The 25,291-nt window shown below is 42.1% G+C and overlaps 1 protein-coding gene across 1 annotated transcript; it reads left to right on the top strand.

The window, feature by feature from the left end:
• Positions 1-21,395: 21,395 nt before the first annotated feature.
• LOC113019127 (snaclec agglucetin subunit beta-2-like) lies at positions 21,396-23,094 on the top strand. The gene is made up of 3 exons (XM_026162669.1): positions 21,396-21,581; positions 22,567-22,893; positions 23,069-23,094. Exons 1-3 carry the CDS (start codon positions 21,515-21,517, stop codon positions 23,077-23,079), a joined length of 405 nt encoding a protein of 134 aa, XP_026018454.1. The 5' UTR covers positions 21,396-21,514; the 3' UTR covers positions 23,080-23,094.
• The last annotated feature ends 2,197 nt before the right edge of the window (positions 23,095-25,291 follow it).

Genomic DNA, 25,291 nt, shown 5'->3' with positions numbered 1-25,291 from the left:
TAGTATGGTGGCAGTGTCCCAGACCGGCCCGCTTCACAATAAAAAGAGTAGTAGGTAGGTTGGTTGCTGAGTTTAAGGATTGCTGTTTGAATCACCTGTGCGAGAGTAAAGACGCAGAGAAATACAAGAACTTCACGGACTCAGTCGGAACGCACATCTGAAACTTTATTGGCAAAGCTGCAAAAGCAACAAGGAGTTTCTATAAAGGTTCACACATCCAGAGATCGAGCAGTGAAGTAATTTCCCACAAAATCCCCCAAAACCTTCAGTTTTCAGTTTAGTTCAGTTCAGTTTAGTCTCCGAAACTAATATGACCTGAGAATGTGCCCCTCTCCAGGTCTTTGTATGTTGTATGTTGGAGTGAGTTTGAAATCACAGAGGAGCTGGACTTTATTACACTTACTGAACATTATTACACTTATTTAACCTAATTTTTATTTCTCACTGAACAAGCATGACCATTCATTCATTTTAGGAATGGTGATCAGATAGTGATTAAATGTTGCTGTTTTTATTATGTCTAATTCCTGTGATACATTATGTCAATCCAGTTCTTCTTGGTCACTTAAAATATCTTGACTGGTGACTTCATTCATGACAAGTATGTTTGCAAACCCATTTACAGTAGTCTATTGAATTTTTTTTTACATGCTGCAACCTAGTGTTGCTTTGGGTGATGACATGGAGATAATTCCTCAACAACAAGAAAATAATTGAAAAAATATTGCACACATAAAAATCCACAGGCCAGTTACTCCTTCTCATTCCTGTGATCATGGTGCAAATGTCGCTCTGTGGAGGTATGTAAAAACGACAGATGTCTCAGTGTCTCACTCCAACTTTATTAGCTGACTCAGCAGAACTTCACATACAGTAAGCGCCAAAATCTCCACCCCAGCACTTCCCTTCAGCTTGGGTGTGAGTGGAGCCACCTTTAAGGAAGCGCGAAAAGCAGCCTTAAGCGACCTGTGGAACCGTTCACGCATCGCATTAGCTTGCGGGTTGTATGCAGTTGCGCGGTGGACCTTGGCCCTCAGTCCATCAGCCATAGCTGATCAAAACTCAGAAACAAACTGGGGGCCTCTGTCTGAGGTAATGTCCACAGGGGGTGCCGAAACGCAAGACCCAGGTTGGCAAAAGCGCCTTGGCCACCACTGCTGCGGTCCGCCAGGGGGACCGCCTCCAGCCATGGGGTGGTGCAGTCAACAATAGTCAAAAGGTGTGTAAAACCTTGTGACTGCGGCAGAGGACCCACCAGATCAACATGGACATGATCGAAACGTTTGCCGGGTATGAAGAACTGCTCCAGGGGTGCCTTGGTGTGTTTATGAACCTTTGCACACTGGCATGGAATGCACGCCACCGCCCATTCCTTCACCGATTTGTGAAGGCCCGGGCAAACAAACTTTAACAGAGGACCAGTTTAAAAGAGGCCCAAAAACTTGACGACGCCATTAAACAGGAACTACTGGACAAGGGCGGCCGATGGAAACGTCACAGACCAGGAGAGGGCCGCCGTCCTGTACGGGTATGTCTTCCAGTATGAGGCCCGTCTGCGTGGATTTAAGCGCGAGGATGTCTGGGTCACCGCTGATCGGCAGCTATGGCAGAGTAGTCTATGCCGACAAAGACGGGAGAAACCAGCGCACGGGACAAACAGTCCGCCACATGATTGGACTTACCAGCCACGTGCTGAATGTCCGTGGTAAACTCAAAAATGGCTGCCAACTGGCGCTGCTGGCACACACTCCATGGATCAGAAACCTTGGACAATGCAAACATCAAGGGTTTGTGGTCCACATACGAGGTAAAGTGATGACCCCCAAGAAAAAAACGGAAATGACGAGTCGCCAGGTGGAGAGCTAGTAGCTCCCTGTCAAAAACGCTGTAATTGCGCTCGCTGTCACGTAGTGTACGGCTGAAAAGGTGAGCGGTTGCCAGACACCCGAGATTCGCTGTTCCAGCACTGCACCCACCACTATGTCCGACGCATCGGTGGTCAACGCAATCTGCGCCGACGGGGATGGGTGAGCGAGAAGGGCAGCATTAGCTAACGCCGGCTTAGCATCAGAAAATGCTTGGATGATTTCCGGAAACCAGTCAACGGAGTCATTAGCCTTCTTACCTTTTTAACGCCCCATAAAGGGGCTGCAGCAGATGCACCGCTCTGGGGAGAAAACGGTTGTAAAAATTCACCATCCCCAAAAATTCCTGCAGTGCCTTAACAGACGTGGGACGCGGAAAATCTGAAACAGCTCTAACTTTGTCAGGCAACGGAACCGTGCCCTTGGCAGAAATACAGTGCCCGAGGAAGTCGAGAACTAGCAACCCAAACTGGCATATAGATGGATTAATGATCAGTCCATGTTCCGCCAAACGCCGAAAAACCTGACGCAGATGGAACATGTGTTGCTCCTCCGAACTACTGGCCACCAGTATATCATCAAGATATACAAAAACAAAGGGCAGCCCGTGCAAGACCGAGTCCATCAACCACTGGAAGGTTTGGGTGGAACCTTTCAGGCCAAAAAGCATGTGCAGAAACTCGAAAAGGCTGAAAGGTGTAATGACGGCGGTTTTGGGGACATCCTCAGCGCGCACGGGAACCTGGTGATATCCCCATACCAAATCGATGTTCGAAAAAACAGGTCCCCGCAAGATGGGCGGAAAAATATTTGATGTGGGGAATGGGATAACGATCGTTCTCTGTGACATTATTGAGACGGCGGGAATCCCCACAAGGTCGCCACTGACCATCAGATTTGGACACCATGTGTAACGGGGAAGCCCAGGCACTATTCGAACGCTGCACGATGCCCAGGCGCTCCATGGTGGCAAACTCCTCCCGAGCAACAGCCAGTTCGGCAGGGTCGAGGCGGCGCGCACGCGTGAATACCGGGGGCCCTACTGTGCTTCATCACAGTGCTCGAGAAAGTGGGGACAGTGAGTGAGGGAAACTCAGAAAGCAAACACTGAAAAGCGTCACCCGAAGCTACTGAGTTAGCATGCACCACGGGCTGAGCACCCCTAGTCAAACAGGTTAATGTGTCATGTGTCAATTAAACGTCTGTTTGTCTGCAACATCAACCAGCAGTCCGTGAGCACAAAGAAAATCAACGCCTATTATAGGCACAGAGCTAGCAGCAACAACAAAGTTCCACTGAAAGTCACCGTCATCTAAGCAAACAGTCACCAACCTTTCACCGAAGGTTTTGATGGGGGAGCCATTAGCCGCAGCTAGCAGTGGCCCGCAGCCCTCAGCTAGCCTGTCCGAGCCAGCCGGGGTAAGAAGGCTCTTCTGTGAGCCGGAGTCCACCAGGAAACGCCTTCCTGAGCGTGAATCCTCTGTGAAAAGCAGCCTCTCCTTGTTGCCAGCGGTCGCAGCTGCTACAGAGCGCTGGCAGGCCTGTTTCCCTGGGTCTGGAAACTGCAAGGCGACAGACAGTGCCGTGCCTTCGCTCCAAAACGCTGGTGATAAAAACAAAGCCCTTTTCCGCGGTGCCGCCGTGCACCGATTCTAGCCACCGTGGACGAGTCGGAGGGCCCCTGGAGCATCGGTGAACGGGCGGGGGAAACCGCTGGTGAGTCCGGGACAATCATCTGGACGCCGAAACTCCTGGTAGCCAGGAGGATCCGCCTCTTCCACAAGGGAGCGGTAATCCTTTGTGGCCAATAGCGGGGAGTTGGCAAGGCCAGTGCGCACCCGAGCCGGCAGCTGTCGGAGGAAGAGGTGGGTGAAGAGGAATTCTCCGTTATCTGCGCCCAGTAAGGACAGCATGCTCTCCATGAGCTCGGGAGTGGTAACATCGCCCAGGCCCGCGAGGGAAAGGAGTTTCTTGGTCCGCTCAGCATCAGAGAGGGAGTAACGCCGCAGCAGCAGCACCTTGAGGGCGGTGTATTTGCCTTGGGCTGGGGGGTCCCGGAGGAGAGTCATCACATGGCGGGTGGACAGCGGATCAAGTGAGGCCACCACATGGTGGTATTTGGTATCGTCGGCTGAAACTCCACGAAGAGAAAACTGAGCTTCTACATGCACGAACCAGGAAGGAGGGTCATGAAGCCAAATATCCGTCAATTTAACTGCCACAGCAAACACAGCCATCGGCGGAGGTGGAAGTCCGGTGCCAGCCGATGCTTCCAGGCCAGAGCTGGCTTCGTCTTCAAACCTTAGCATGTGTGCTACAGGGGTCACCAATGTGGAGGTATGTAAAAACGACAGGAGATGTCTCAGTGTCTCACTCCAACTTTATTAGCTGACTCAGCAGAACTTCACATACAGAAAGCGCCAAAATCTCCACCCCCAGCACTTCCCTTCAACTTGGGTGTGAGTGGAGCCACCTGGTGGTCCGCCACAGCTCATTGTTTTCTGTGCAACATTATTAGAGATGGAGAAAGATTTAAAAAAAAAAAAAAAAAAAAGATAAGATAAGACAGGAGAGGAGAGGAAGAAGAGAGGTCATTTTCAAGAAGTAGGAATTACTCAGCATGTGAAATTTAAACCTTTCATGTAATGTCTTCATTCATTTTAGAGCTTGAAAAACAATGCATTTCTCATGGGTTGCAGTAAAAGACCAGGCAGGTTAGTGCAGGCTAAGCTTGTTAACTCATTGCTTGTTGACACTTATTCATAGACACATTCAGGATTTGAATTTGTTTAACCCTTTAAAGCCGGTCGGAGCGGACACGCTCCATTTTGCTTAACTATTTTTAAATCCCGGTAGCACTGCAACCACGTGAGCTAGCGCAATCATTTTTTTTGCATATGAAACCGGAGGAGTTGTACTTACATCTTATGCCATCAGCTTGTCCTAGGTCACAGTTTCCTTCCACATATAGCTTTGCAAAAACTGCATAAAAAGCACTTGCAGCAACAAAAACATAATATTCTAGAAACACGCTTTGCCGATCCGATCAGCTGTTTGTAACACTTCCTACGTCCATCAGCGTGAACTATCACATGTCCGGCATGACCTGCCCGAAACCGGAAGTGATGTCATTTTGCAGAAATGTAGTTTTTTTACCATTGTGGCCTTATGAGCCTGTACTTGTGTTTTTAAAAGTTATGTTTGACTTTTTGACTTTCTGTGTCGTTTCTGGGATGCTGAGGACTCATATTGCACTGCTGGAAATATTTTATTTTGATGCATATGCTATTTTTTTTTGCAAATTTGCACTATAATATATTTTTTCGTTTTTCCTGCAGTATATGAAAATTGGTGTATCTCAAAAATAAAACTATGAAGACACTTAAAATAAATTTCCTTTGGTGGGAAACTAGTTTGTGCAACTATTTTGTATTTACATTTTTGAGGGATAAGCCTCTTAAATTTCTCAAACTAGAAATATATGTTAAAAAATCAAAAACAATTTAAAATGTTTTTGTAGTTTATTGCACTTTTTTGCAATTTATGTAATTACTATGCACTTAATGCAGACGTATTATTAAAATGTGGGCTATAATGGCTCCTCCTTGAATCGCTACCTTATCGTGGTGGAGGGGTTTGTGTGTCCCAGGGATCCCAGGGGCTATGTTGTCTGGGGGCTTTTGCCCCCTGGTAGGGTCTCCCATGGCAAATTGGTCCTGGGTGAGGGACCAGACAAAGAGCGATTCAGAAGACCCATATGAAAAGAATATCGAGGGAACAGTTTACCCTGCCCGGGGTAGGGTTACCGGTGCCCCGCCCTGGAGCCAGGCCCGGGGAGGGTGCCTGAGGGCGAGCGTCTGGTGGCCGGGCCTTAGTCCATGGGGCCCGGCCGGGCACAGCCCGAAGAGGAGACATGGGCCCATCCTCCCACAGGCCCACCACCCGCAGGAGGCGCCATAGGGGTCGGGTGCATTGTGTGCCGAGTGGCGGCCAGGAGCGGAGGCCCTGGCGGACTGACCCCCGGCTGCCAAGACTGGCAATAGGGACATGGAATGTCACCTCTCTGGTGGGGAAGGAGCCTGAGTTAGTGCGTGAGGTTGAGAGGTACCGGCTAGATATAGTCGGGCTCACCTCTACGCATGGCTTGGGCTCTGGAACCAGTCTCCTGGACTCCTGACTGTCATCTGTGCTTATGCGCCGAGTGGCAGTTTGGAGTACCCAGCCTTCTTAGAGTCCCTGGGAGGGGTGCTGGAAGGTGCTCCACCTGGAGACTCTGTTGTCCTGCTGGGAGACTTCAATGCTCATGTGGGTGACGACAGCGAGACCTGGAGGGGCGTGATTGGGAGGAACGGCCTCCCTGATCTGAACCCGAGCGGTGCTTTGTTATTGGACTTCTGTGCTAATCACAGTTTGGCCATAACAAACACCCTGTTCGAACATAAGAGTGTCCATAAGTGCACGTGGCACCAGGACGCTCTAGGCCGTAGGTCGATGATCGATTTTGTAATCGTATCACCAGACCTGCGACCATATGTTCTGGACACTCGGGTAAAGAGAGGGGCTGAGCTGTCAGCTGATCACCACCTGGTGGTGAGTTGGATCAGGTGGCGGGGGAGGACGCTGGACAGACCTGATGCACCTAAACGCGTAGTGAGGGTGTGCTGGGAACGTCTAGCAGAGGCCCCAGTCCGCGAGATCTTCAACGCACACCTCCGGCAGAGCTTCGACACCATTCCGAGGGAGACTGGGGACATTGAGTCCGAATGGACCATGTTCAGCGTCTCCATTGCCGAAGCTGCTGCATTGAGCTGCGGCCACAAGGTGGTTGGTGCCTGCCGTGGTGGTAATCCCCGAACCAAATGGTGGACACCAGAGGTGAAGGGAGCCACCAGGCTGAAGAAGGAGTCCTATATGGCTTGGTTAGCCTGTGGGACTCTGGAGGCAGCCGACAGGTATCGACAGGCCAAGTGGAATGCATCTCGGGCAGTGGCCCGTGCATAGTGCTGGCGGAGTGCTGCTGACGTCGACTGAGAAAATTGTCAGGCGGTGGAAGGAATACTTCGAGGACCTCCTTAATCCCACTGACACGTCTTCCGAGGAGGAAGCAGAGTCTGGGGATGAGGGGAATGACCCGCCAATTTCCGGGGGCGAGGTCACTGAGGCAGTTAAACAACTCCTTGGTGGCAGAGCCCCTGGTGTTGATGAGGTCCGCCCCGAGTTCCTGAAGGCTCTGGACGTTGTAGGGCTGTCCTGGTTGACACGCCTCTGCAATGTTGCATGGAGATCAGGGGCAGTACCTGTGGACTGGCAGACCGGGGTGGTGGTCCCCATCTTTAAGAAGGGGGACCGGAGGGTGTGTTCCAACTACAGGGGGATCACACTCCTCAGCCTCCCTGGGAAAGTCTATGCCAGGGTGCTGGAAAGGAGAGTTCGTTCACTAGTCGAACCTCGGATACAGGAGGAACAATGCGGTTTTCGTCCTGGTCACGGAACACTGGACCAGCTCTTTATCCTCTCCAGGATACTTGAGGGTGCATGGGAGTTTGCCCAACCAGTCTACATGTGTTTTGTGGACTTGGAGAAGGCATTCGACCGTGTCCCTCGGGGTGTCCTGTGGGAGGTGTTGCGCGAGTATGGGGTGTCTGGCCCATTGCTACGGGCCATTCGATCCCTATACAACCGTTGCAAGAGCTTGGTTCGCATTGCCGGCAATAAGTCGGACTCGTTCCCGGTGGGTGATGGGCTCCGCCAGGGCTGCCCTTTGTCTCCGGTTCTGTTCATAATTTTTATGGACAGGATTTCTAGGCGCAGCCAAGTGGAGGAGGGCTTTCACTTTGGTGGCCTCAGAATCTCATCTCTGATTTTTGCGGATGATGTGGTTCTGTTGACTTCATCGGGTGGGGGCCTCCAGCTCGCACTGGAACGGTTCGCAGCCGAGTGTGAAGCAGCGGGAATGAGGATCAGCACCTCCAAATCTGAGGCCATGGTTCTCAGCCGGAAAAGGGTGGAGTGCCCACTCCGGGTCGGGGATGAGTTCCTGCCCCAAGTGGAGGAGTTCAAGTATCTCGGGGTCTTGTTCGCGAGTGATGGGAGAAGGGAGCCGGAGATCGACAGACGGATTGAGGCTGCAGCTGCAGTAATGCAGACGCTGCACCGGTCCATCGTGGTGAAGAGGGAGCTGAGTGTAAAAGCGAAGCTCTCAATTTACTGGTCGATCTACGTCCCTACCCTCACCTATGGCCACGAGCTGTGGGTAGTGACCGAAAGAACGAGATCGCGGATACAAGCGGCAGAAATGAGGTTCCTCCGAAGGGTGGCTGGCCTCTCCCTTAGAGATAGGGTGAGAAGTTCGGCCATCCGGGAGGGGCTCAGAGTAGAGCCGCTACTGCTCCACATCAAAAGGAGCCAGCTGAGGTGGTTCGTGCATCTGACAAGGATGCCCCCTGGGCACCTCCTGGGTGAGGTGTTCCAGGCATGTCCCACCGGGAGGAGGTCCCGGGGCAGAACCAGGACACGCTGGAGAGATTATATCTCTCGGCTGGCCTGGGAACGCCTTGGTGTTCCCCCGGATAAGCTGGAGGAGGTGGTTGGGGAGAGGAAGGTCTGGGCCTCTTTACTTAGGATGCTGCCCCCGCGACCCGGCCTCGGATAAAGCGGATGAAGATGGATGGATGGATTGGCTATAATGGTTGTATTGCAAAATGCAAAATTTCACTTTCATATTATGAGTTACAGCACCCTCAAGTACACAGAATTTGTGGAATTTGGATTGAAATTTTTTCCAGTCACTTACCAAAAAGCTATATTGGAAAATAATTTTAACACAAAAGGAATCAGGTCGAAGCCTGGCATGTAAAATCGAGACGTTTTTTCCTGTATTGACCAACCACCTAACCCAGATGCTGAAATTATCAGTTGATTATCAGGTTTGTAAACATCCAGTAAACATCCAGTGGTCACAACCAATGGTTATTTTTGTTATTCTACATCCAGACATTACGTAAAATATAAATGGTGCAGTTTTGCTATTGAAACTATGGTGAATCCCACTTACACTGATCAACTGCAAGGACTACAACTTCAACAACATGCTGACACACGTTGAAAAGTAGAAACAAAGCTGACTGAAAGCATTTCACAGGGAGGCTCATTTACCTTCCAAGGAAATAAGTATGGGGAATGCTCACATTCAGGTTAAGGCTGAAGTCCACAAACCAGTGATCTAGGTCATTGTATCTGTAGATATCTTCCATAGTAGAGTTTGTCACCAAAGACTGCATGTGTGTACTTTTGTCTCTTTTACAACCTCATATAACTTTTATAGTTTGGTCTGTTGCATGTGATAGTGAGCTTTGTATCAATAATAAATCATTTAAATGTTTCCATCCAAATGTGCCCTTCTCTATCTGTCCTTTCCCCTTCTACAGTGTGCACGTCACATGGTGGTTCAAGATGAAGGATGAGTCTCAATGGATTCTCGTATATGTCGAGTAATGATGAAGTGCGGAAGAAATATGTATCTTATTTACTTTGAAAGAAACGTTGGCAGGAAAGAAGTCTTGGCAATGCGAAAACATTGTAACTGGAAATTTTACTATGTTTTGTGCTGTTTTTAATTGACAAAAACCTTTAATTGTTACAGTCAAGGAAGCTGACTGTGTGGAGTGAGGAGGAGGAGCCAAGTGCAGACATCTGTCAACAAAACTTAAACTTAACAGAAAATGAGCCGTTTATTAAAGGCTGGTTTTGACACTACAAAACAAAGGGCAAAGGAGAAACTACACATTAGCCTAAACTGGATGAACTAAGGCTAAACACAACCCCCCCCCAAAAAAAAAAAAAACAAAACAAAACATGAATGTGAACATGGGCACCTGATATGAAAAACCTGAAATATGAGAAGGCTTGTACATTAAAATCCTAGAAACCATGGCATGAGCACAGCAGTATAGCAGGACGACCAGACAAGGAATGAAAGCCACTCAGAGATTAAATACACACCGGAGGTGATCAGGGGAAGTACAAACATGTGTGGAAACAGCTGATTCGAATGAACATAATGACACCAGGCTTGGAAGAACATTTACCATGAGCAACATTCCTATGCTTTTTAATGAAATGGGATTCACCTTTACCTTCCATTACATAATGAATTAAAAAAAATCACTGATTTATCTTGATTTGGGAAGCCTGCATGGAAAATTCTGATTGTCCAAATTTAGATCTTCAATACAATATCTTGTGGTTGCCATTCAACATGCTCCTAGTAATACGATTACTATCGTGTCTTTGGATGGATCTATCAAGACACTCTGAGGCCAGCCATTTATACAGTGGAAAACTAATTTAAGAAAACACAAATGATTAAAACTCTTAAAACTAATAAATTATATTTCTTTAAAATGTGACAATGATGTCACCAAACAGATTTTTTTATCCATTGTTTTTAAAAAATTGATTATATAAGAATATCACATGCTGAAGCATGAGAGAATACCATGGGATGCATAAATAACTAAGCTGCTGAAGTAGGTATGTAATGCTCAATTAACTTAAAACAATTCAAACTAGCCTTAACCATCTTTGAAATCTTCATTACATGCTTATCAAATTTACACTGACACAGGCAGCATTTAGAGCATTTAGAGCATAAGAATGATTCTTTAACTGGTATTTGTGTGAAATACCCACAAAGCTCTTAAAGCCTAAAGCACTGTCACCAAGCACTTGGTGAAAGTGGGAATGAAACTCTCTTTTAACAGGAAGAAACTTCGAGCGCAATCAAGCTAAGGGAGGAGCAGCTATCTACTGCAATTGGTAAGCGGTGATGGGAGAAAGACAGGAAAAAAGGCACAGTGTGGAAGAGAGACAGAGATCAGACTAAGGCTCAGCTTTATTGTCATTCAGTTGTTTGACATGGAATGAAACATGGTTTCTTAGGTCTTAGTACTGCAATATGCTTCCAAACAACAGATACAACAGTATAACTAACTAGAATAAATACTCAAATAAATATATAAAAATATAAACATATAAAATATATATAAAAACTATGTATTAAAATATACAAAAATAAATCGACCTTAACCCTTTCATGAAAAGTGGTCACAGGCTGTGAAACACACCCTACCTCCACCCTGAGTTGAGAATAACTGCAATGCCAACACTCATGGATATTACACATAATGCAACCAACATTCTTACCTCATTAAACCGTATTTATTACAGCACAACAGCAGGGCTGTAAAGTAGGTTATAAAACATGTGCCTCTTTTATTTGTCCTTTGACTTGTCATCAATCTACACACGTTTGCAGGTACTGCCTGAAAAACAAGACAAGAGCCCACTAAACAACAGCAACAGCTGGTTGGTGGCTAACAGCTGCAGAAACAGCAGCACCAACAGAAATGTTCAGTATCGCTGTCATCAGTGTGTACAAATTTTTATTTAATTATTTTTACACAAATGAAAGTAAAGACACAACAGACAGCTGTGATTGTTATAGGGTACTTTCAACAACAGAAAACAAAGTGAAATTAATCTAAACTAAAGGTAGACCAGCTAAACAAACAGAGGAAGGTGTTAAGATTCAATATTGAGGAAGGGTACAAGAGGTGATCGAAGAATAACCACACCGATCCGGCCGGGTGAAGTCAAACGATGATTTTAATGAATACACGCGTGGGAAGACAACTCTGTACGCAGACAGGAAGTAGTCTTCGACTTAATCAAAGCATGAACAGATATTTTATAGCATCAGGGTTTATTTACTGACGCCCCTTCATGCGTCACAGATACATTTTATACATAGATCAGATCAACATCATCATGACTTTTCACCCAGAAAATCATCTTCTATTTTCATGGCTTGGTACTTTCCGTTCTTATCTTAAAATGAATTGTTCCTCTTTCTTGCCGAGACAACAAGGAACGGTTCCTCTTTTACCGAGACACTTTTGCAGTTACAACCAGACATGAGTAATCTCTCCTCTAAATAAATTTAACTCTATGTGTGTGTATGTGTTGACCTCACATGCTCTTTCTCAATTCACCTGTTGCACTTCTGACCTTTTACCAGACCAGAAGCTCACTGAGACTATGTGTATGTCTTCTACTAAATAAATGTTTTAATCAAGAACCTCTACTTAAACCTTAATATAAAATGACCTGATATAAGTGTTTTGTAAGCATGTATTGCGATTCCTTCTATGGCTCCAAGTCACTTGCACAATAGATTGTCCGAACATCGCGCCGAACAAAGCTTCCGACCCCCAATTAATTGACCGAGCTCCAACTCTTTAATAAGCACAGATATGCATTGTGTATAAAATAGTCATAACTGCTTAAGGCCTTCTTAAAGCTATCTGTTACATTGTTAAAGCCTCGTCTTAGCCTGCGGCTCAAAATAACTTCCTGCTTTCACTTCTGCATACAACTTCCTGTCAGCCTGCAACTCAGTCTTTCTGAAAGAGACACTGTTTAAACCTTGGAATGCAATATCCATGCTGCAGATTATATTATTAATGCAATGACAATTATTTAACAATAGCAGTAAAATAATCTCCCTCCTCGACAAAGGTAAACAGGCATCGTAACAAGCAACTAGGAAAAACTATAGCTCTAAATATACTGAAATAACGAGGGAGGGAAACATGGGGAAACACAGCTGAAACTAATCATGCTAGACAAGACAATAGAATCAAAACTAAGCACAGCACACACAAGATGAAAGACAGGATAAAATAAAACAGGAAGTAACTAAGTGGTTTTACAAGCAGAGATTAAAAAAAATTAAAAGAAAACTTGACAAGAAGGCACAGGGAACACAAGGTGCCTATGATGAACAAAGGGCCAAATACTAAGACATTACAACTATGAAAAACCAGATAACTAAAAAATATGAAGACAATAAAAACTCAAACCATGAATAAAACTGGAACTAATGACTCAGATCTCAGAACATTAAAAAAAAACATGCGTTTCAAAGTCCAAACACAAAATGCTGGGTCAACGACCAAGGACCATGACGTTTACAACTCTTCACTGCTCATGGAAAGTCATAAAGGAAGTTATTGTTCTTACACTGAGGTGTCATCATAGACATACCTCTGCACACCTACACATCCTCTAAGTCTCTAACCTAGAGCCATGTTTAACATGATAATTTTACCAAAAGTGACCTATGCATGGGAATTTTACAGTCAGATATGTTTCTCAAATGCATTACCTGAGTTGAGGTTTTGATTTTTGACAAGCTCAGCATTCAATCTGGCTGATCTTGACCTTTTATCTCTTTCCAGGGGGAAGTAAGAGAAACAGTTTCTTAAAAAATATCCACTGACTAGTTGAAAACTGTGTCAGAGTAAAGTAAGTGATTTGTGTAGATTGATAGGGTGGTGACCGTGCTTTTATTCGACAGATATCACTAAAAAAACATTTTTTTTGTGTGGGAATAGACTGTTTGACGAGGGCTGTGCCTTTTGTTTAATGCAGTTATTAAAATGAAAAAAATAATAATTGTTTTATACTTCTTTGTTCTTTTCTCTGTTAAGTTCAGATAAAATATGAGCATCAAATATAGCCAATGTTTATTAAAAAGACAAATGTGTTTACATTTTTTTATTGAATGGAAGTTTTAGAATGCAAAGTGTGTAAAGTATAATGTTTTCCTCTATAAAAATAAATTACTTGCTTTTCTTTGATATACATTGGATTTAAAATCAAGCATTAACAGTGAGAGTACAATGCTGATCTTCAACTTGGATTTTATCTTCATTACATTCACTGCAATATGAATATGAGAAGAAATGCAATCTTCTAAATACTGCTGGAGATTAACTTCTAGTGAAGCCGCCATCCCTCTTTAACAAATGAAGCAAAATAAGTTTAAAATAGAAAGTGATGTCCACAGACAAAGACAATGTTGAGGCGTTTGTCCAACATATCCATCTACAAACTCACATAAGTCTGGTGCAGAAATTTAATGTGAGTTTTGTCCATTATGTATAGTAAATATAGAAGCATCACGTCTCCAGCCCTGTTGTTGCGGTTGTTGCAATTGACGTTGTTCCGGTTGCTCCTGCTGATGTTGTGGTTGTTGCCACTGATGTTTTTGAGGTTGTTGCCACCGAGGCCATTGACTTTGTGGTTGTTGCGACTGATCATGTAGTGGCTGTTGCCACTGTTGTTTCTGTTGTAGTTGCAACAGTTGTTGTGGTTGTTGCTGCTCTTCTTCTTCTTCTTCTTCTTCTTCCTCTTCTTCTTCTTCTACACCAGCAGACAACTTCATGATTAAGAAACACAGGAGGCCATTGAAAATTAGCTGAAGGTTTGTGAAGAATAGAACATTCTTATAAATCATTTCACTGTCAGAGGTGCCGATGATGTTGAATAGGCACTCAAGAATAAAACTGGGGAGGAAGACAACCAAGAAAATATACATGGCGAGTGCCGTGATCAGTTTCTTCTCTTTGGCAGGTGCAGGAGATGCAGCTGACAATCTAAAGTTTATAATGACACCCAAAGCCAACCCAATGGTGATAACTCCCAAAACGTAGATGGCCACCTGTTTTACAAATGCATAAACAGGGGACAAAACACAAATCAAAATGGAAATTACTGTTAAAAAATAGCACTGTTTGGATTCGCTTTTTGGATGAATAAAGCGATGCAGGCACCAAGCAGAGGTCAGGAGATGTAAAATCACTCCATATAATCTGGTCAACACCCATGCGACTGAAAGCCATGAAGAACTGCAAGAGATTCCACAGTCGGAGATAGACTCAACATATCCACTTCCTACACTTATTCCCATGAAAAAATTTACAATATCCATGCAGATCATATAGGTAAGAGGACAGCGGATGTGCTTAGTGAGCCTGCGCTGATAAAAGAAAACGCAGATATAGGTAACCATGCCCAGCAGAGAGGTGGACAGAAGAATTCCTCCAGCCAAATTGCGGTCTTCATAAACACCTGCTCTGGTGTTCCCCATTATGTGATGGTCTTAACTAGTTTTATGGACCTAATGGAGGAGAAAAAGTAAAACAGAATTTTTTTTCTATTTAAAAAAAAATGTTACATGACCACACATAACTTTCTATAATCTTTTCCACACCGGTCAGACATTTCATGTTAAAAGTGTTACAATGCAGATTGACAAATTCATAAGAGGAATTATTTTATGTATAAAACAATGGTAAATATAACTATACAGCTTGGGTCATCCATGATGCCACTTGGACACAATGTGACCATTTAAAGGTTAAATTCTGACATTTTTTTTCTCAGTGCCTATTGTGCTACTTTTAATGTATTTGCTGTCATAACTGAATTCGACATATTTGTTTTTGCAAATTAGCCTATAAAACAACTTGCTGAAGACTGCAATATCTCTGCTTAATGCTTCATTGAAATCGGGAAAACTAAAAGTTATCCACAGCAAAAATATTAAAATCACCTCAACGCATATTTTTTAGAAATTAACAAAACAGGTTCAACATGTTTTTCTTTTTTTATCTTCACACAATGCATTATGTTCATTGTCCAATTTTCATTGCACTGTGTAAAGAAATGAAAACAATTATTACTGATTACAAGTGATGAAACTGCAAAATGTTTACTTTTCACGGATGTAATCCAAATACATTTATCAGCATGAAAAGAATTAAAAGTAAGAAAACATTTAAAGTGTACTCCTACCTGTAGGTACTGACCATCTGTTGCCAAGCGAAAGCTTCTGAGTGACAAACACGTCTCTTTGTTCAGTATATTTATGGCTCTGAAGTGCCTTGTAAAACCCTTGGCACATGATTTCCAAACACACCCACTTTTAACGATGAATTTACTTTGAAAGCAGGCAGCACTCTGAATGCATGTTTCTTTTTGGTGAAATGGGATCTAACTTTGGTCACATTTCTTTACACTGAAACTGAATTCACTTCATTTTAATTGTGAGGGATTATATGATGTAAAAGACATAAAACATTTGCACTTTTTATACTTTTATTGAAGCCTGGGGAAATCTGCTGACAAAGTATGAGATAAAAAAAATAGTGCAGAATTTTATAAGATAATAAAATCTTCTTGCCACATTGATTCAGTTTGCATTATGCAACATCCATCATGTGAAAAACAATGTCAGATGTAGCAAATATGATTGTAATCCTAGTCACGACACGTAACACATCGTACTTGAGACCTTAAACAATTATTTCATGCCTTGGGCTTTAAAGGATTAAACATTGCTTTTACCTGGAAAACTTTTTTTGAGCCACTTTTGGGGTGGAATGCTCAAATGAAAATGGGTGGTGGTCATTTTCATGGTGAACACAGCTGGGTGGTTTCACCTGCAATTTTAGGATAAAGATTTAGTGCTAAAAACTATCTAGTAATGTAAAGTATTTTTGCCTGATAATAGCTATAAATATATTAGAGAAGCATGGATCACAACATCATTGTATTTGCACAGCTGATGCTCATGACTCAGCTGTGTCTATGAGCATTAATTATGATCTTGCTCTTACTGGTCATGGGTTCTCTCCGGGTATTCCAGCCTTCTCCCACAGTCCAAAGTCATGCAGTTAGTGGAGCTGGGTTAATTTGAGATTCTAAATTGCTCATAGGACTGAATGGGAGTGCGAATGGTTTTGTATCACTCTATGTTAATACTGCATCGGACTGGCGACCTGTCCTGGGAGTACCCTGCCTCTTAACCCATGTTGCTGGGATAGATTCCAGCTCCAGATCATTTGTAACCTTCACAAAAGCCTTTTCAGTTCTGTGATGAGCTCTGAAACCTGACTAAAACTCTTCATATAAACTATTCCTCTGCAGATGATCAGTTAGCGGTTTTAAAACTAGTCTTTCAAGACTTTTTATCTTAAAAAGTCTTGAGATTGGCCTATAAGTAGCTAGGATAGCTTTGTCAAGTGATGACTTTTTAAATGGTCAGATTATTGCCACCTTAAAGGCCTGTGGTATGTAGCCTATTAATAGAGATAGATTGATCATATTTGAGGTTTAACGGTTAATTAATAATAGGATAATTTAAACAGTCGTAAAGGCATGGGAACTAAAAGATGGAGGAGGAAGTCAAATTGATTGATTGAGTTAATTATTGAAGTTCAGAAGGATCAATAAGACAGGACTCTAATATCAACAGTATTGAAACTAGCTATACATAATGACACTGTCTCTATTATTGAGTAATTGTTTCCTCTAATTGTTAACCTTTCATTTATTAGGAAATTCATGAAGTCAGGGTTAGGGTTAACCCTAACAGTTAAGGTTAAAGGAATACTCAACAGATAGTTCAGCTGAGTGCTCGCTCTTTGCTAGCCTTGCTACCGTGCTGAAGGAAAATCTGGGATGGTTCTCATTTTCTTCAACAAACAACAACAAACTCTTTTTCATGGATAAATCAAGATGTTCTAAAATGGTGAAATAATATTTTCTCTCAAGTTTATGCTTTAAGGTGTTTGAGAGTTGTACCAGGGAGTCAAGTAATTCTGACTTGAGGTTTTCTCTTTCAAAGGAGCCATCACTTCCAGAGCCATTTTCAGTGATGATGTAACCATATTAACAAGATAATCAACTTCTATGGGAATATGTCTTGGAATGAAAATGTCAGGACTTCTTTAGGTTCAGGGCAGGGATAACTCAGTAGGTAAAGTGTTGGCCCTGTGATCGGAAGCTCAGGGGTTCAAGTCCCCTGAACAGCTACCCTGAGGTACCCCTGAGCAAGGTACCGTCCCTACACACTGCTCCCTGGGCTCCCAGTGGCAGCCCACTGCTTCACTGAGTGAATGGGTTAAAAGCAGAGAGGAATTTCCCCACGGGGATCAATAAAGTATACATTATTATTATCCCCGAAGCTTATTCCGTTCTAAGAGCAATTCCTGAAGAGTCCCAGATTTTAAACCCTATGAGAGTGTCCCCCCTAGCCACACTTATTCAGTGTTATTCAGAATAAAAAGGGAATTTAATTTGTGCATTTGTGGAGACGACCCCACTCGACCCTAACCTCTGCATTGCATTCATTGAATACCCTGCAGTGTTATTGTGTTATTTCTTAGATCTGAGTGAAAACCAAATTCTTCTTGTAGTTGTGTAAGGATATACAATACTAATGATGTAGGTACTGATGATACTAACAACAAATATGACGTGGGCATAAAAAAATGATGTTCTGGGTTGTTGCATAGTTTAAGCACAGAAATGAACTGATATGATGTTATATTGAAATCTAATTGACTTTGGCACAGTGGTAAAATATTTACCAACTACAGTGCTGTCTAATTGTTCACCACTGGAGGGAGTAGGAACAACAGTAGAAGGAACATGATCTAGTGTGTGAGTATGAGAAATACTAGCTAGATGTGGTCAGGCCTCAATGCATGGCTTGTGCTTAGGAACCAAGGGAAGGGGTGCTGGATTCAGTTCCTGAGTTGCCCTCAGTCAGAGGCAGTGAGCAGGGGTGGGTAGACTTGTATACACCTGGCTCCTCCCATTGTCCTCCCATCACCCCCACTCAGATGGCTTGTTGAGCCTGGTTGAGCTGGTTGACAAAAGTGACTTTCTACTGCCCCACTGTTGCCAAGTTAATGCATATTAGATCATTAAGTACTTAGTAATTGTAGGATTAAAGAAATTATTCACTGCTACTGTTCATAATCATCTTTATCATAGCATTAATCATCATTTCATCAAAGTATTTATTGAAGCTGTTGGCATTATGTTATAATTTGTATTACAGGTGTTATCATAATCACACTAACCTTTATTACAAGTGCAGTTATGACCACTTTAAACTGTTGAGTTTAAATTTAGAATCTTAAATGCTTATATGCTGATTATATTGGGTTATATAAGAAAGGCCCAACTCTGAGTACACTCTGTGCCAAAAAGTCCTGACAGGAAACAACATGCTTTTGCAGAGCGTGCTTTTGCACCCAGAAAGTGAAACTAAGCAGAGTGTAAGAGACGTGGAGCTTAGAAGGTTAATCCTACAGTAAAATAGTAGCTGAGCAGAGGCCTGAGTGTATTCAGCAACCTGCTGCGTTGGAGTTTGCTTGGTAACAGATGACTCAGAATAAGTCAGGAAATATACTTCTAAAATGTCTTTGTTTCCTCTGTAAAGTGTGCATTTTTTGGTTGTTATTTTTAGGAGCTGTCTGGATGAGGTTTTGAATAATCAGGTTATTCATTATTATCTTTTATTCGTTTATATTCTTTTTTTATTAAGCTTTCAGTAGTGGCATTTAATTAAAGCATTTATTCAATATATACATATATAGTTTTAGTTAGATTGTTACACATATGAGAGTGGCCTCTGTCTGGTTGTGAGTTTTAGTAGGCGAGGTGAGAGGTGAAACAGAGTGCCTGCAGAATTGACAGTTTTGTTGCAGAGCATGCATCTGAGGTTTTGGAGAAGCAAGAGCGAGACGAGCTACAGGAAGCACCTGGCTTGGAGGCGAAGAAAATGTTCTTTTCTGACTGTGTCAAAACAGAACATTTGTGGTTTTGAAAGTTATGCATATATTGTATCTGCTTGACGCATGAGGGGGCGTCATAAATAATACCCTGATGCTCTAAAAACAATGTAGTGTTCATCTCCCCACACGTGTGTTCATTAAAATCATCGTTTGACCTAACTCTCCTGGACCAGTGTTATGATTTTGGATTCCTCCTGTTTCCCTCCTAAATATTTGAACCCTTAACATAATCTAGTAAGTTGATTTACAGGTGAAACTGTACATTTGTAAAGAAATGTGCCACGATATATATGAGTAATGCATTTAAATATTTATTCATGCTTGATATTGTCATGGTCCTGGGTCATTTTGACCCAGCGTTTTGTGTTTCCTTGGATTTCATTTTGTGTTTTGTGTTTATTCTGATTTTGTATTAGCTTAGTGTTGAACCTGGAGTTTAGTGTTTTATCAGCCCTACCTGTTTCTGTCCTCTGTGCTCTGTTCGTGTCCCCGTGTTTGTGTTTTAAAACAGTCTGTGTGTTTCCTGTTTTACTTTGAAGGTTCGTGTCTCGTCTGGTGAATTAGGTTCAGCTGTGATCCCCTCCTGTGTGCCATTCCCTCATTACCTTCTGTGTATTTATAGGGTGTGTCTGCCAGTGTCCCTCGTCGTGTCGTTTGTGTTCATCCTCGGTGAATCCTCGGCGTCTCTCTCTGTGTCTCTCTCTGTGTCTCTCTCTGTGTCTCTCTCTGTGTCTCTCTCTGTGTCTCTCTCTGTGTCTCTCTCTGTGTCTCTCTCTGTGTCTCGCCCTGTGTCTCGCCCTCCTTTTGTTATTAGTTTCCCCAGTCTAGGTTTGTTTAGTTCTGTCCTGGCTTTGGTTATATTTCACTGTAAATAAATCCTCATTCGCATCTCCCCCGCCATCTGCATCTTGGGTCCTCATTCATTCCACAACACGTCTGGGTTGGGTTGCAGGAATTTTCCTATTGTATTTGATGACTACCACCAGGACTGGACTGCTTTTAACAGGGTCAAAAGAAACAGGTAAATAAGATTGCACAGCAGCAACCTGTTCTGAGTTTGTTTTTACCAGTTGCACTTTTGCATTATGTGTAATGTAATTTAGGTCAGTGATCAAGGAGATGGTTTTGTGATTTGTACTGACACTGCAACAATACAGTATCAGAGTTTAAGGGAAATCACAAATCACCAAATTTAATTACTGTTGTAAGAATTTCATGAATTTACAGGTGATTACCCTTTTGGTTCTATACTTGTTTTTACAGTTTTATTGAATATTGTGTTGTCGCATCCTGTGTGTCTCAGGGGGTATCTCTTTTACATATCTCTGGTATTTCCTGCCTCCCTCTGGTTCTATTTCCGGCTCAGTCTGGTCTCGGTGGTTGTTTATTTTTCTGTCTTTGTGTCATCTGAGTGTCCCGTCTTTTGTTACTGCCTGTTTTATTTTGGTGGTCTTAAACCTCTTGTGTGTCATGTCTAGTTCTACTTCCTCTTTCTAGTTGTCTGTTAGTACTTAAGCCTTGTTCCCAGTTACTGTATGTGTCTTGATGCATTCTCAATCATCCAGGTAAGTAAATCTTCAAAAGTTGATTCTGTTGATCTGGACGTAGCGTTTTCAGTGGGAGAAACGTTTCGTCACTTATCCAAGTGACTTCTTCAGTCTCAGCTGACTGCAGGTTTCCCCAAATCTTATAAACCAGCCCACTGAAGGAACAATGGGCTGGGAGGTCAGTTCCTTGATCATTAATATGCGAATTCTCATGACCATTGATCAACAACCACTGATCAAAGACCACTGTGCTCTAATTATCCTTGACAAATTGAACCTCTGTGTTGATATTGTTTGTCTATATTTCAATAAAAAGGACAAACTAATCTCTTTAGCGCATTACCACTTCGTCAATGAATCCCTGAACTGGTATGAGGCTCAGAGCTTTTGCAGATTGAAGTACAATGACCTGGCCACCATAAATAACATGAATGATGAAAACCAGCTGATCAGCACACTGGGCAGCAATGTTTGAGCCAGCTGGATTGGGCTTTACAACGGACAGTATAAAAGGTGGCTTTGGTCTGATGGCAGCGGCAGAGCAGACTTCACCAAATGGAGCCCTGATGAACCAATCAACTCTGGAGGCATTGAGTCATGTGGAGAGATGTATGCTAATGGCTTCTGGAATGACGCACCATGTGGTGTAAACAAAGCTTATGTGTGTTACGAAAGTAAGTAATGCAATTAAAGTAATGTAGATAAAAACACACCTTAAAAACAAAGTGATTAATATTAACAGCAACTCTGAGATCTTAGGAGTTCGTACTGCTTAATCTGAACTTAATTTGTCTAATGATTTTAATATAAATAATTTTTGATACTGATAAAGGTTAGTTTATATTAGTTATTTATATCTAAAAACAAAGACAAGAAAAAGTCATTAGTTGACTTGTAGACATGTTAGTGGTGTCATTCTGAGGGTTTGATTCACCACTTTTGGTCCACTGAAACTGAAATATCTGGATGGGATACTATGAAAATTGAATATTTTCAAAAGGATATATTCCTGGATATATCTGCAATTTAACATTAGAACATTAGAAATCTCATAGCCAATCAATGGTGGGGAGGTTCAGGAGGTTGCTACCCTTAAAACAAACTCGAGAGTGTGCTGTTGAAACTCGTTAAAATGGTTCAGAACACAAAACTACAAATCAAAACAGGAAAAAAACTAAGCGATTCATGGACAAGAAAAGGGGTCTGGGAACTTTGAGCATATCTACTAGCTTGAACAGGAATACTCACAAAAACAATACATCAGCCTCTCATTGTGTAAAAATTGATGTTTTTCTCCTAAAAAAGATATCCATACAGTTTAACTTTTGTTAAATAAGCTGTAAAATCATTTCTATGAAGATTAGCATATGGCTAAAGGAAATAAAAAGTTCAGTTTGTCAACTAATATGTGATCAACAATGACAGACATAATCCAACAGCAGTGGAGCACATTAGCAGCACATAAACAAGCAGAGTTTTATAAAGCAGGAAGTAATTTACTGACCAAATTTATAAAGTGCATGCCTGTGTTTATCACCAGAAACATTGTGACCCTGCTGTTAGTACACCTTTTGTATCGCTTGTATGTGACTATGACTTTTCTTGGCAGAAATATGAGACCTGATTTCCTTTTACTCCTGTCTTTTTTTGTGTGTCTAGCTCACCAGGATGGCAGCAAGAAGAATGTGCATTACTTACAGGGACAAACCTGGCCGAGCAGTCAGAATTTCTGCAGACAGAAGCACACTGATCTGGCATGTGTGCATTCAGAAGAGGGAAATGTAGCGATTAATACACTAACCTACAGAGTGTGGATGGGTCTGTTTAAAGATTCCTGGGTCTGGTCAGATGGAACAAAGACCTCATTCAGGTACTGGAAAAGAAGTGGAAGTTATAGTGGAAACTGTGTTACTGTGGAAGGGTCACAGACGGGACTCTGGATACCAGCTGACTGTAACCAGAAAGCAACATCCATGTGTCAAGGAGGTAAGTTCTGAAAACACAAAACTAATATGTTCATTGATAATGTGATCTACATACGTTTTCTATTTTTTACATTTTGGCATGAAACTTTGGTAGTGTGTAGTTAGTGTGTTATGTAGTCGTTGTTTTTGTGTTAGTGATTGTAGCTGACTGGTTCTTGCCATATGAATTCTAACAGTTGTCAAATAGGGCTGTCAGCTGTGTACCAACCTGACTTCTGCACAACACAACTGATGGTCTCAACCCCAATAAGAAGTGCAGAAATTCCACAAATGAACCCTGGCAAGGCACACCTGTGAAGTGAAAACCATTTCAGTTTACTACATCATGAAGCTGATTGAGAGAAGACCAAGGGTTTGCTGCACTGTCAACAAAGCAAAGGCCTGCTGCTTTCAGGAATCCAAACTATAAGACATATTTATAGAGTTATGTATCAATTTCTTTGCTAAATAATTCCATATATCTTTCTTCATATATTCAATGTCTTAAGTTTGTATCCACAATGTAGAAACTAGTAAAAATAAAGAAAAACCATGAGAAACTAATGAGAAAGTGTCTCCAAACGTTTGAGTGGTAGTGTATATTTGGTAAATGTGGATCGAATGACAAACAGTTGTATTCTACTATCATATTTTTCTTTCAGTTGGAGACAATCCTAAGAGATCGAGAGGTGGCTGATTTCAGTCTTAAGTGGCAAGATGACAAATATGGACATGTCTTTCAACGCCAGCTAAAAACTACAGAGAAGACAGGTAGCTTCCTACAGAGATCACATATTATTCAGCAAGCTTTCAAGCTTTCATTTCTAGAAACAACTAACAGCTTTTTGTGCTAGTTTAAGTGGCGGACTCAGTTTTTCTCATCATATTCGGAGAATGCTGTCATTAAAACATTATGACCTAAATACTGAAGTGAGCTTAAACAAAGTCAAATGATGGAAATGGTTTCCAGTAATGTTTAAGATAAACAAACTATATGCATATGTCACACATGATTTGCAACAGGAAACAGAAAAAAATGACTGAGTCATGGTTTAAGTGACTAACTCCAAGCAAAGTCTACTTCTAATTTAAAAGTTTATTTAGATAATATATGGGCATTAATTTAAATTTTAAATCAATTTCAATTTCATGTAATTTCTTCAAATTCATTTTGTTTCGTTTCTTTCTTGTGAAGATGCTTTGAATCAACAGAAAGTTTACTCTTAATACTTTTTTAACTAAAGGTCTTGATATTGTAATTTACATTAAATAAATATTTTACAGTTTGTGTTTACAGTAAAGTTGATAATAAGTAAATACAGTATTTTCTTACCATCTGCATAAAACATGGTTCACCACCAACCAAAAAAGAAATTTACGTTATATTAGTGTATACAATGTCTGAATGTTTGAGCACAATTCCCTAATTTGTGGGGTTGCTGAGAAAACAAATAAGGACAATTTTCTATTCAAACAATTTCCAATAACTTTCTCCAGACATATTCAAATTCCTTCTGGGAATGGTGTTTATGTACTTTGTCCTTTTTTTGATGGCTACTCCCACGACTGCAACATTTGTGATAAGGTCCCATACAAAAGGTAACTAAGGATAATTTCCAGTGAAAATCTAGTGAGTGGCAGTTCTCTGGCTCAAAATGCCTTTTTGATGTCAGAGGTCAGAAGAGAATGAACAAACTGCTTTGAGAGGATACGAAGGAAACAGTAACTCAAATCAAAGTAACATTGGTTTAAGTTACAACCAAGGTATGCAGAACAACTGAGCTGAAGACACAATATGACAAATATTGAGGCAGATTTGCTACAGTAGCAGACGATCACACTCTGTGTTCCTCCTTTCAGCTAAGGTGTAGAACCCGAGACTGAAAATCATACGAGCCCACCAAAGTTGGATGACATAAGATTGGAAAATATGTTGCCAGGTCTGACGAGATGATTTCTAATGCAACACTCAGATGGCAGAGTCAGAATTTGGTGTAAACAACATGAAAGCATGGATCCATCCTGCCTTGTATCACTGGTTCAGGCCAGTGGTTTGATGGTGTGGGGGATATTTTTTGGGCATAAAATCCACAGCTTCCCCCACAATAATCATTTTCAAACAACACTGATTACCTATAGATTATATTCAGACATTCAAATAATACATTCATCCCACTGGATCATGATAAATAAATTATTTAATTTGAACTGAAAACATGTAACTCAAACATGAATTATAAATATGTGTGAACATCACAGTTTTATGTCAATCGTCATGTCAGTGCAGCTGAAACTACCAACCATGACCCCCCGCAAAAAAAGAAAATCAGTCACTCGAAAGCAGTATAAGGTGTGCTTTGTTCTGTTAACCAATTATCATGAAAATCCAAACTTACAGTCATTTAGTGGTCATCTTTAGA

Source organism: Astatotilapia calliptera, chromosome 3 (genome assembly GCF_900246225.1).
Source record: "Astatotilapia calliptera chromosome 3, fAstCal1.2, whole genome shotgun sequence".
Taxonomy (NCBI): Eukaryota; Metazoa; Chordata; class Actinopteri; order Cichliformes; family Cichlidae; genus Astatotilapia; species Astatotilapia calliptera.
Note: the sequence above shows the minus strand (reverse complement) of the source record. Positions and strands in the feature narration are given on the sequence as shown.

Coding starts and splice junctions, on each gene's coding strand:
- LOC113019127 (XM_026162669.1), top strand. CDS start 21,515: ATGTATGCTAATGGCTTCTGGAATGACGCACCATGTGGTGTAAACAAA. Junction 21,582..22,566: donor AGCTTATGTGTGTTACGAAA/GTAAGTAATGCA, acceptor TTGTGTGTCTAG/CTCACCAGGATGGCAGCAAG.